The following is a 12,869-nucleotide window of genomic DNA, read 5'->3' as shown; positions in this document are numbered from 1 at the left end:
CACGCAGGATCTTTAGTTGTGGCGTGTAGGACCTAGTTCCCTGACTAGGGATCGAACCCTGGTCCCCTGCATTGGGAGCATGGAGTCTTAACCACTGGACCACCAGAGAAATCCCATTATTACTTTCCGTTACCACCTCTGAAGTTGTTCCCCCCAAAAATTTCAAAGATTTTATCCCTTATGCTCTTGTGAGAAGGTAGTGTGTTGAAAGAAAGACCCCTGGTATGGGAATTCCAGTGAGTCCTTGAACTTGAGTGAGACGGGTCGTTTACCTTTTGGGTACCAGTTACTTGTTGTATCACTTGAAGTGGCCCCTTGTCTAGCTTCGTGTACATCACGTACACTGGTAGGGGGGCGAATCTGGGGCTTTTCTTTTTCTGACTATAGAAGTACAGTGTTTCTTATACATGGGATGGAATTGTATAAAATCTATGGGAAAAAAACCCACCTACAAGCCCATCAGTGTTAATATTTTAACAATATTCGCTTCTAAAGTTTTATCACTTGCACATGTTTGAAATAACTTTCATTTCACTTTCCTCAGCTGACTTTGTAAACTAGATCTAGCTAATGTACCAAGTGCTATATGCACCATATCTGTACATTAAAATGTTGTTTGATGTGGTCCAAGTCAGCTGGCTATGCTCAGCTGAATTCTCAGTGTGAAAAGTCATTACTTCTTACCTATGAAAGTATTTGTGGAAATAACAGAAATTGTCTCTAACCTAATGTCTACTGGGTTGGTTTTTCTAAGATGTATTGCTGAAGAGAAAATTTTAAGTAAAGAAAAAAAATTATCAGAAATGAGAATCAGGGAAATTTTTCTACGTGGATTTTCTCATGTTCGTTTGTTTCTTAGGTGCGTTCTTAAGATGGATCACCACTGCCCTTGGTACGTGTAAACACAGAGGAAATGACGTGGGGCTGGAGAGGTGGGAGGGGGGTACTTGGAGTGATTTACCTCAGCATTCCTAAATGTTGAAGGTCAATTTAATTACTCATAGATATCAAGATTGATCTAGTTTTATGTTTCTGCTACATGTTTTCCTTTAAAAATACATTCTGATGTTATTAACCCAAATAATTGTCTACTAAGAATTAACACTGAAATTCCAAATTCCTTACAGGATTTATTTAAAACACACATCCATAATTAAGACACTGCTCTCTACTTCCCAAATGACCCATTTTCTAGTTACAGTGATTTTAAGTTTTTTCATCTGTCCTATTCGTTATTATTATGGTAAAAAAACCATTAACTTTGCCGTCTTAGCAAGTGTACAGTTCAGCAGTGTTAAGTATGTTTACGTTGTTTCGCAACCAGCGTCCAGAACTTTTTCATCTTGCAAAATGAAACTCAGTACCCATTAAACACTCCCCACTCCCCGCCCCTCAGCCCCTGGCAAACACCATTCTAGTTTTTGTTTCTGTGAGTTTGTCTTATTTTTACAGTGTGATTTTCTTTATTCTTCTAGGGTGAATAACTGTGTGGGATTTTCTAATTACAAATTCTTCCTGCTATTTTTATTGTACTCTCTATTATATTGCCTCTTCGTGGCTACAACAGTTTTACAGTACTTTATAAAATTTTGGACGGTAAGTCTTTTTTTCTATCTTAAAACATATATTTAGGGCTTTTTAAGGTGCTATTTCATAAATAATTCCTCCATTCTTTATTATAACTAGACATACTTAATTTTACTAGTTAGAGTTTATAATGGCTCAGAAGACGGTTGGGGTTAAAATTTACCTTCATATATACATGTTTGTAAATAAATGAATATTAAACAGGATATAGTGAGCTTCTTTTAGTAATCCAAACTGTTTCGAACCATACTATCAGTTTTAGGGAAGTAATTACTTTTATTTCAGATGATGAGACTCAGTGCAGTTTTACAGTAATAAAAGTGAAATCCCCAGCCCCAGGTAACCACTAATCTGTTTCCTGTCTCTGGAGATATTAATACTTTTTCTGTTGTGAGTTGCAAATTGTGAGTTTTTCCACAATTTTGATCGATGTCTTGTAACCCTGTTTGCTTTTGTTTTTCCTAAATCAAAATTTTTATATTTTAAAGCAGTACTTTTAAATTACGATTTCTGGCTTTATTCTGTTCGCTGTAAATTTATACAGATATTTACCCAGCTTTTCTTCTGGCATTTTTATTGTGGTTTTTTTTTCCTCCCTCCATTTAAATCTTTGATTTTGAAGGTGGGGGTTATTGTGGTTAAAGGTACTTTTGTATTTACTCTTCCTAAAAATCCTATGAAGGTATTTTATTTTATTTATTTTATTTTATTTATTTATTTTTGGCCGTGTTGGGTCTTTATTGTGGTGCGCGGGCCTTCTCATTGCGGTGGCTTCTCTTTGTTGCACAGCATGGGCTCTAGGCGCGCGGGCTCAGTAGTTGTGGCTCGCGGGCTCAGTAGTTGTGGCTCGCGGGCTCTAGAGCGCAGGCTCAGTAGTTGTGGCGCATGGGCTTAGTTGCTCCATGGCATGTGGGATCTTCCCGGACCAGGGCTCTAACCTGTGTCCCCTGCGTTGGCAGGCGGATTCGTGACCATTGCGCCACCAGGGGAAGTCCCTGTGAAGGTATTTTAAAATGTAGGTTTTATTTTTCTTCAGGTATGGTGAAGCTGACAGATCAGGAGATGATAACCATTGAAAAGATAGTTTGTTACTCACAGTTCCAAGGGAGGGTTCATGCCACCCCGTGCAGGGCCACACAGGGAAGCACCAGAGTTGCTCAGGAAGCAGAAGGCGCAGGGCCCATGGGAAAGCATGGTGAGGCAGGGTAGATGCACTTTGGCTTAGCTGGTCTGATTAATTTCAGTGGTCTCTGAGGATGCAGGCTGTCCCTGGTTGTCTGGTGTGATTAGGGCAGGGTAATATTGCCCCCTGGAGTGTGAGAGCCAGAGAAAGGAGGTGTTTTGGAGTATGGGCTCTGGATTGATCAGTTTGTATATGAGAGGTACATTCCTTGCTATCTCGGTAAGAATTGGATGGCCCTGGGAGAGGCACTCTCTCCCCAGTCAGCAAGGCTCCAGATGCGAGAGCATCAAGAATACAGAAAGGAAGAAAATGTAATGAACGCAGAAGGAGCTATTATTATTCCAGCTTTCAGAGTTGGAAACTGAGGTTGCAAAAGTTAGGTAACTAACAGGTCACATACTTCATAGTGTAGGAAGCCAAAATTTTAACTTAGATCTTTCTCTTCCAAATCCAGATACTTGAGTCATCAAACAATTAATTTTCCAGGAAATGTCTAATACATTTTGGAAGGATTTTCCTGAAAACATCATTAGACTTTTAAAGTTTGGCTATTTAAAACCAGGGTATGCTAGCACTTGCAGTCCCTTTGTGCACTTCAGTTCTGTGTGGTATCAGCCTAATGAATTTTAGCCCCTGTTGTTCCCCTAGTTGGACAGCTTTGTTCAGTGTACAACCTACTTCACCGTACTCAGTGGTCCTATTTAAATGAAGAGCAGGGAATTCCCTGGTGGTCCAGTGGTTGGGACCGCTGCTTTCACTGCTGTGGCCCAGGGTTCAGTCCCTGGTTTGGGAACTAACATCCTGCAAACTGTGCAGCACAGCCAAAAATTCCTTTAAAATAATAAATGGAGATGAATCTGTGCCAGATGAAAGAAGTCCAAATTGTAGAATTTCCCATTTCTTTATCAGAAACTTATGTTTGCATGTGATGATTTATTAATTAAAATATAAATATTTTAAAACTTTTTGAGGGCTTCCCTGGTGGTGCATTGGTTAAGAATCCACCTGCCAATGCAGGGGACACGGGTTCTAGCCCTGGTCCGGGAAGATCCCACATGCTGCGGAGCAACTAAGCCCGTGTGCCACAACTACTGAGCCTGTGCTCTAGAGCCCCCGAGCCACAACTACTGAAGCCTGCGCACCACAACTACCGAAGCCCGCATGCCTAGAGCCCGTGCTCCACAGTAAGAGAAGTCACTGCATTGAGAAGCCCGCACACCACAACAAAGAGTAGCCCCTGCTCGCCGCAACTAGAGAAAGCCCGCGCGCAGCAACAGACCCAACGCAGCCAAAAATAACAATAAATAAATCAAAAAAAAAAAACTTTTTGAGCGTCATCATGAGTAAGGAAAGACTAATAAACTAAAGACTACTTTTTTCTCCATTCTTCAACGATTACTATGTGCCAGGCACATATGTTCTAGGCACTTGGGATATATCAATATACAGAAGAGACCAAGAGCTCTGTCTTTGTAGAATGTACTTTTGAGAAAGAGGAAACAAATAATAAACATCACAAATAAGTAAATTATATTGTATATTAGAAAGTAAATGCTGTGAAGAACAAGTAGAGCAGAGTAAGGGATTTAGCAAGTGTGTGGGGAGGGAGGTGTGACGGGCGCAGGTTATAGCACTAAAGAGAGTGATCGTGGCAGACCTCCATAAGAAGATTAAATTTGAGCAAGACTTGAAGGAACTTAGTGGATATCCGAGATAAGAATATTTATGCAGGATTTCTCTGGCGTTCCAGTGGTTAAGACTACACACTTCCAACGCAGGGGGCGTGGGTTCGATCCCTGGTCAGGGAACCAAGATCCCACATGGCACGGGGTGGGGGGAAAAAAAGAACGTTTATGCACCCAACAAAGGAGCACCTAAATATATAAAGTAGATATTAACAGAAGTAAAGGGAGAAATAGACAGCAAGACAATAATAGTAAGGGACTCTAATACCCCACTTTCATCAGTGGATGAATCATCTAGACAGAAATGAAATAAAGAAACATTGGACTTAAATGACACTTTAGTCCAAATGGACTTAACAAATTTATACAGAACACTTCATCCAAAAGCAACAGAATACACGTTTTTCTCAAGTGCATATGGAACATCCTCCATGATAGGTTACGTGTTAGGTCACAAAACAAGTCTTGCAAATTTAAGAATATTGAAATCGTAGCAAGCATCTTTTCTAATTACAGTGATACGGAACTAGAAATCAATTCCAAGAAAAAAAACTGGAAAATTCACAAATATGTTTAGATTAAACATGCAACTGAACAACCAGTGGATGAAAGAAGGAATCAAAAAATATCTTGAGACAAATGAAAATGGAAATACAGCATAACAAAACATATGGGATGCAGCAGAAGCAGTTCTAAGAGGGAAGTTCATAGAGATAAACCTGTGTTAAGAAGTAAGAAAGATCTCTTGGGCTTCCCTGGTGGCGCAGTGGTTGAGAGTCCGCCTGCCGATGCAGGGGACGCGGGTTCACGCCCCGGTCCGGGAAGATCCCACAAGCTGCGGAGCGGCTGGGCCCATGAGCCATGGCCGCTGAGCCTGCGCGTCCGGAGCCTGTGCTCCGCAACGGGAGAGGCCACAACAGTGAGAGGCCCGCGTACCGCAAAAAAAAAAAAAAAGAAGTAAGAAAGATCTCAAGTAACCTAATTTTACACTTCAAGGAACTAGAAAAAGGAAAAAGCCTGAAGTTAGGGGCTTCCCTGGTGGTCCAGTGGTTAAGACTCCGTGCTTCCATTGCAGGGGGCTTGAGTTCAATCCCTGACTGCGGAACTAAGATCCCACATGCCATGCAGAGCAGCCAAAATTAAAAATTTTTTTAAAAGCCCTAAAAGGAAGGAAATAAAGATCAGAGTGAAAATAAATGGAACAGAAACTAAAAAGATGAGTGAAACTAAGAGCTGTTTTTGGGGGGTTTTGTTTTGTTTATTTTTGGCTGAGTTGGGTTTTTGTTGTTGCACGCAGGCTTTCTCAAGTTGTGGTGAACGGGGGCTACTCCTCCTTGTGGTGCACAGGCTTCTCATTGCAGTGGCTTCTCGTGTGGAGCACGGGCTCTAGGTGTGTGGGCTTCAGTAGTTGTGGCACGCGGGCTCAGGAGTTGTGGCACGCGGGCTCAAGAGTTGTGGCTCGTGGCCTCTAGAGCATAGGCTCAGTAGTTACAGCGCACGGGCTTAGTTGCTCCACGGTATGTGGGATCTTCACGGACCAGGGATCGAACCCATGTCCCCTGCATTGGCAGGCAGATTCTTAACCACTGTGCCACCAGGGAAGTCCTCTTTCATTTCTGATTTTGAGTCCTCTCTTTTTTTCTTGGTGAGACAAGGGAAAGGCCTGTCTATTCTGTTTATCTTTACAAGAAACCAGCTCTTAGGGCTTTCCTGGTGGTGCAACTAGAGAACCTAGAGAAATCCAGTGCACAGCAACGAAGATCCAACACAGCCAAAAATAAATATTAAAAAAAAAAAGAGAGAGACATTACAACTGATAAATACAAAGGATCAAAGAGATTTCTATGAACAATTATATGCCAGATAATTGGATAACCTAGAAAAAATGGATAAATTCCTAGAAACATACAACCTACCAAGACTGAATCATGAAGAAATAGAAAATCTGAACAGACTGATTAATAGTAAGGAGATTGAATAAGTAATCAAAAACGTCCCAACAAACAAAAGTCCCAGGCCAGGTGGCTTCACAGGTGAAGAGTTAACACCTGTCCTTCTCAGACTTCCCAAAAATGGAAGCGAGAACACTTCCAGATTCATTTTATAAGGTCAGTGTTACCCCAATAGTAAAACCAGACAAGGTCACCACAAGAAAATTACAGGCCAATATCCCTGATGAACATAGATTTAAAAATCCTCAACAAAATATTAGCAAACCAAATTCAACAATACATTAAAAGGACCATACACTATGATCAAGTGGGATTTATTCCAGGGATGCAAGGATGGTTCAACATCTGTATATCAGTCAACGTGATACACCACATTAACAGAATGAAGGATAAAAATTATATCATCATCTCAATAGATGCAGAAAAAGCATTTGTCAAAATTCAGCATCCATTTATGATAAAAACTGTCAACAAAGTGGGTATAGAGGGAATGCACCTCAGCTTAATAAAGGCCATATATTGACAAGCCTACAGCTAACATCATACTCAGTGGTGAAAAGCTGAAAGCTTTTCCTCTAATATCAGGAACAAGACAAGGTTGCCCATTCTTGCCACTTTTATTCAACATAGTATCGAAAGTCTTAGCCAGCCAGGACAGTTAGGCAAGTAAAAGAAATAAAATGCATCCAGATAGGAAAGGAAGAAGTAAAACTGTCTCTGTTTTCAAGTGACATATTAGAAAATCGTAGAGTCTACAAAAAAACTGTTAGAAAAAAATAATCTGTGATTATGGATTGGAAGAATTCATATTGTTTAAAATGTCCATACTACCCAAAGCAATCTACAGAGTCAGTGCAATCCCCATCAAAATTCCAATGCCATTTTTCACAGAAATAGAACAGTCCTACAATGTGTATAGAACCACAAAAGAGCCAAATAACCAAAACAGTCTTGAAGAAAAAGAACAAAGCTAGAGGCATCTCACTTCCTGATTTCAAATTATATTACACATCTGTAGTAATCAAAACAGTATGTTATTGGAATCAAAACAGACACATAGATCAGTGGAATAGAATAAGAGAGCACAGAGATCAACCCATGCACATACGGTCAGTTAATTTATGACAAGGAGCCAAGAAGATACAATGGGGAAAGGACAGTCTCTTCAGTAAAGGATGTTGGGAAACCTGGGCAGCACATGCAAAAGAGTGAAACTGAACCTCAATCCTACATCATAGGCAAAGATCAATTCCAAATGGATTAGAGACTTGAACATGAGACCTGAAATCGTAAATCTCCTAGAAGAAAATACAGGTGGTAGGCTCCTTGACCTCAGCCTTGGCGATGATTTTTTGGATTTGACATCAAATGCAAAAGCCACAAAAGCAAAACTAAACAAGTGGGACCATGTCACACTAGAAGCTTCTGCACAGAAAAGGAAATCATTAACAAAATGAAAAGGCAGCCTACTAAATGGAAGAAAATATTTGCAAATTATGTATCTGATAAGGAGTAATATTCAAAGTATATAAAGAACTCATACAACTTAATAGCAAAAACAAAACAATCTGATTAAAAACTGGTCAGGGGCTTCCCTGGTGGCGCAGTGGTTGAGAGTCTGCCTGCCGATGCAGGGGACACGGGTTCGTGCCCTGGTCCGGGAGGATCCCACATGCTGCAGAGCGGCTGGGCCCATGAGCCATGACCGCTGAGCCTGTGTGTCCGGAGCCTGTGCTCCGCAAAGGGAGAGGCCGCAGCAGTGGGAGGCCCGCACACCACCAAAAAAACAAAAACAACAACAACAACAACAACAAATAATGGTCAGAAGATCTGAATAGACATTTTTCCAGTGAAGACATGCAGATGGCCAACAGACACGTGAAAAGATGCTCAGCATCACTAATCATCAGGGAAATGCAAACCAGACCACAGCAGGATAGCACCTCACACCTGTCAGAATGGCCATTATCAAAAAGACAAGAAATAACAAGTTTTGGCAAGGATGTGGAGAAAAGAGAGCCCTTGTGTGCTGTTGGTGGGAGTGTAAATTAGCACGGCCATTATGGAGAATGGTACGGAGAGTCCTCAAAAAATTAAAATTAGAACTATTATACCATCCAGAAATTCCACTGCTGGGAGTATATCCAAAGGAAAGGAAAACACTAACTCAAAAAGCTATCTGCATCCCTGTGTTCATTGCAGCATTGTTTATGACAGCCAAGACATGAAAACACTCTTAAGTTTACATTGGTGGATGAAGAAATTGTGGTATAAATACGCAACGGAATTTATACCGTTGCATAAATGGTATAAATTCTGCCATAGAACAAGAAGGAAATCTTGCCGTTTTTGACAACTCAGATGGACCTTGAGGGCATTATCATAAGGGAATAAAGTCAGACAGAGAAAGACAAATACCATATTATCTAACTTTAATGTGGAATAAAAAAAAAACCCATAGACACAAAGAACGTTTTGGTGGTTGTCAGAGGTGTGGGGTGGGGGATGGCCGAAGTGGGAGAAGGTGGCAGAAGCAGCCTGGGGCTGTGACGTACGACATGGTGGCTGTGGCTAATAAGTGTCGAAGAGTTAGGTCTTGAAAGATCTCCTCACGAGGAAAAAGGTTTTGTGACTCTGTGTGGTGATGGATGTTAACTAGACTTACTGTAGTGATCATTTTGCCATATAGACATATATGGAATCATTATGTTGAACTCCTGGAACTGAAATAACATTATATGTCAATTACATCTGAATTTTTTTAAGCGTGATTGTGGTAGGCCTCAGTAAGAAAGCTGAGCGAAGACTTGACGGGACTTAGTGGATACCTGAGAGAAGAGTGTTTCAAACAGAGGAGACATCTGACCTTTAGAGTAAAGGCCCAGAGGAGCACCATGCCAGGCCGCTGGCAAGGCTGGAGTAGATGAGCAGGGGGAACGGGTCCAGGAGGTGGCCAGGGATGCAGGGTCTTTGCGGGCGTTGCAAGGGCCGTGGAATGGGGAGCAGGGCGTAACGCCATCGGCCTTATAAAGGGGCCCTCTGGCTGCTTTGTGGAAAGTAGACTGGAGGGGAGGAGATGGCACCCCTTGGAAGGCTACTGCAGTACCATTGAGGCAGGTGAGAAATTATTAGATCTAGCTTTTAGAAACTACTCATCCGAAGTTTTTAAAAAGCTGTTTGCTAAAAAAATCAATTTTACGCTTTCCTAGATACAAATCTCTGTTTTAAAAACTTTGTGGAAAGGTGTGTAAAGTGTACCCTAAATGTGCTTGGAGAGCGGAATGTTCTTTTGTGGTTTTTGAGAAAACGTCATTGATGGCCTGTAGAGAGCCACGTCTTAGTGGTCCTTCCAAACATGAAAGGTTTATAACAATAGTGCACAGGATAATTTTGTATAAAAAGTGGTTTCTTAATGCGTTGTCTCTATTTATACAAGCTTTGCCACAGGAAATCTACAGAGAGTTGTCCAAAGGTAAAATACATCATTGCAGGCCTCCCTGGTGGCACAGTGGTTGAGAATCCGCCTGCCAATGCAGGGGACACGGGTTCGAGCCCTGGTCTGGGAAGATCCCATGTGCCACGGAGCAACTAAGCCCGTGCGCCACAACTACTGAGCACATGTGCTGCAACTACGGAAGCCCACACGCCTACAGCCCGTGCTCCGCAACAAGAGAAGCCACTGCAATGAGAAGCCCGTGCACCACAACGAAGAGTAGCCCCTGCTCTCCATAACTAGAGAAAGCCCGCACGCAGCAACGAAGACCCAACGCAGCCAAAAATAAATAAATAATTTTTTAAAAAATACATCATTGCCATGATATTCTTGCCATCTTTTTTGTGACATTGATAGTGAGTATGTATAGTACTCATTTGTTTCACAAGATGGGGAAATAGAAGAATCACTTGATGTATTTAAAAGGTATTGCGGCTACTCTGGAAGAGAAGAGGAGAAGATAGATGTCAGAATCACCTAATGCTAAAAAACCGTCCTGTTAGCCTGTAAACAGTGTTTAAATCAAGCAGGAGCAGCCCTTACTCTTTGAGGCTGTGGTTGGCTGTGCGGCTTTGTCGTGAGAGCGAATGCGTAAAGGCTTCCTTCTAATCCTCATGCTAGAGACTGACTTCTTCTGGGTTAACACTTTGCTTCTGTTGAAATGAATCTAGCCATTAGAATGGGTAACAGAAGCTGTTTTCGTTCACTAATGCCTTGTGGCAAATTGACATACCAAATCGGTAATTACCAAAACAGGCTCTGTAGGAAAGGAGCAGGGATTAAAGAGGTAGGAATGGAAGCAGCTGAAGGGATGACTGTGCAGTGGTGTTCCGAAGACAGAGACTAGGGAAGTCCAAAACTAAATTTATCACAATTAGTTTCTGGTTATATAATTAAAACAAGCAAATAGTAGCGTAGATGGAGAAAACCCTCGTGTATCCTGGATGTTGGGGAAAGCTTGAATATGTGTATAAAGTACAAAAGAAAAACGTTGGGTAAAAATGTCCATCTTTTTATTTTATTACTGAAACTATTGCTAAAATTTAAGAGCGATTTTTTACTTTTTTTGTGTGTGTGTGTGTGGTACACGGGCCTTTCACTGTTGTGGCCTCTCCCGTTGCGGAGCACAGGCTCCGGACGTACAGGCTCAGAGGCCATGGCTCACGGGCCCAGCCGCTCTGCGGTATGTGGGATCTTCCCGGACCGGGGCACGAACCCATGTCCCCCGCATCGGCAGGCGGACTCTCAACCACTGCGCCACCAGGGACGCCCAAGAGCGGTTTTTAAAGTGACTCTTTCTGACATGTTATGTAAGCAAACCCCTCTGATAATACCAATTCTCTGCTTTGGGAAATGTTGCTTTTGGATGTATTACCTAATTTATTTTATTACTTCTCATATCTGGTATTTTTTTGGCGAATTCAGCAATCTTCAGGAAGAACCAAATTTGTAAGAGTATATTTTGGAGGTTGACTATTCTGAAAAGTAAGTCTTCTTTTTTCTTTCCTCAGAATGAACTCTCAGATACACGTGCAAAATTCCACATACTTTTTCTATTCTTTGTGTCGACAATGTTCTTCATCAGTGTATTGTCACTTCTCAGCTACCACTGCTGGCTAGTTGGAAAAAACAGAACAACCATAGGTAAGTAGGTTAAAATAAAGCATAATTATTTAGGAAAATGGCCACAGATGAACATGAAATCTAGAGAAGGACAAAAGATGATAAAGATAAAATAATTCTGTATTAAAATTAACTTGGACTGGATAGGAACAATGGCTATTTAATAAATGTAAAGGTTCATAATTTTGAGAAGGTTGAGGAAGTAAGATTGACTTTTCTATAATTTTTCAGTAGTGTGTTGTATATAAAAGTAGAGAACTGACTATATTTTACAAATTTTAATAAAAGCTGTTTCCTGCATTTGTTGTATCACTAATGTTAGCACTTGTGTCCCTTTTTTGCTCATTTTTTTAAAATGAAAATATTGGGGAAGAATTCAGTAAGGTATTCCAATAATTGGACACACACTTCTTTTTTTTTTTTTTTGCGGTACGCGGGCCTCTCACTGCTGTGGCCTCTCCCGTTGCGGAGCACAGGCTCCGGACGCGCAGGCTCAGCGGCCATGGCTCACGGGCCCAGCCGCTCTGCGGCATGTGGATCTTCCCGGACCGGGGCACGAACCCGTGTCCCCTGCATCGGCTGGCGGACTCTAAACCACTGCGCCACCAGGGAAGCCTGACACACACTTTTTAAACAACCGTGGTGTGGCGCTCAGACTAAACCATTGGCATGTAAACAGCAACACCAGCCATAACTGGAATATTGAGGTATTGGCTAACAGAATGGGGATCTGTCACAGTGTTTCCAAAGAAAGTTAAACACTCCCTGCTGTCTAAAGGAGAGTTGGACATATTTTAACATAGAAAGATGCAGACATTGTAGGGAGATTCTTAGGTACTTTTATATTTGGATCACTTTAATCTCGTGTCTGTGGAGTCCTGTAAAATATGACGGGCTTCCAGGGTAAGGGTGCGGTGCCCTGCCTTTCCCAGCTCACTCTGCTGTTGCCTCTCCTCCACTTCCCATGCCTTCATCCCTTTCCATGTGAATAAGCTTCCTCATGTCAATTAATTTATCATCGTCACAGAATATCCTGTCATCTCTTCACCTTTAACCCGAGGTCATAGAAGGCAGCCCACATGCAAAGCCTAGCTCTTCAGACCTCCCAAGCAGCTGGACACTGAGAGATTTCTCACAGAAAAGGAGATTTCTTCTTTTCAAAACTGACGACTCTGGTGGCCCTATTTTCCCACCTGGCGTCATTCGGTAGGAGCTCAGTAGTGGCTGACTGCTTCGGTGGCCACGAGCATTTAATTGGCCTCGGTTCCCACCCTGCTTCATTTGTTTCCCACCCAAACCGTGTAGGTGTATGAGAGGTGAGCGCTTCCTGGGAAACACATTGTTCT

At 41.9% G+C, this 12,869-nt stretch overlaps 1 protein-coding gene across 6 annotated transcripts in view; it reads left to right on the top strand.

Annotated features, from left to right (window-relative positions):
- Positions 1 to 12,869, top strand: part of ZDHHC20 (zinc finger DHHC-type palmitoyltransferase 20) — a 74,206-nt gene that overhangs the window by 47,123 nt on the left and 14,214 nt on the right. For all 6 annotated transcript variants that reach the window (XR_004346701.1, XM_032611545.1, XM_032611544.1 and 3 more), the window contains exons 6-8: positions 860 to 892; positions 1,476 to 1,596; positions 11,412 to 11,544. Coding sequence is in view for 5 of the 6 variants with exons in the window: in XM_032611545.1 (XP_032467436.1) it covers positions 860 to 892; positions 1,476 to 1,596; positions 11,412 to 11,544 (287 nt within the window). In the remaining variant the exon portion in view is untranslated. The remainder of the gene's footprint in view (positions 1 to 859; positions 893 to 1,475; positions 1,597 to 11,411; positions 11,545 to 12,869) is intronic.

This window comes from Phocoena sinus, chromosome 18 (assembly GCF_008692025.1).
Source record: "Phocoena sinus isolate mPhoSin1 chromosome 18, mPhoSin1.pri, whole genome shotgun sequence".
NCBI classification, from domain to species: domain Eukaryota; kingdom Metazoa; phylum Chordata; class Mammalia; order Artiodactyla; family Phocoenidae; genus Phocoena; species Phocoena sinus.
This window is presented reverse-complemented; position numbering and strand designations above follow the sequence as displayed.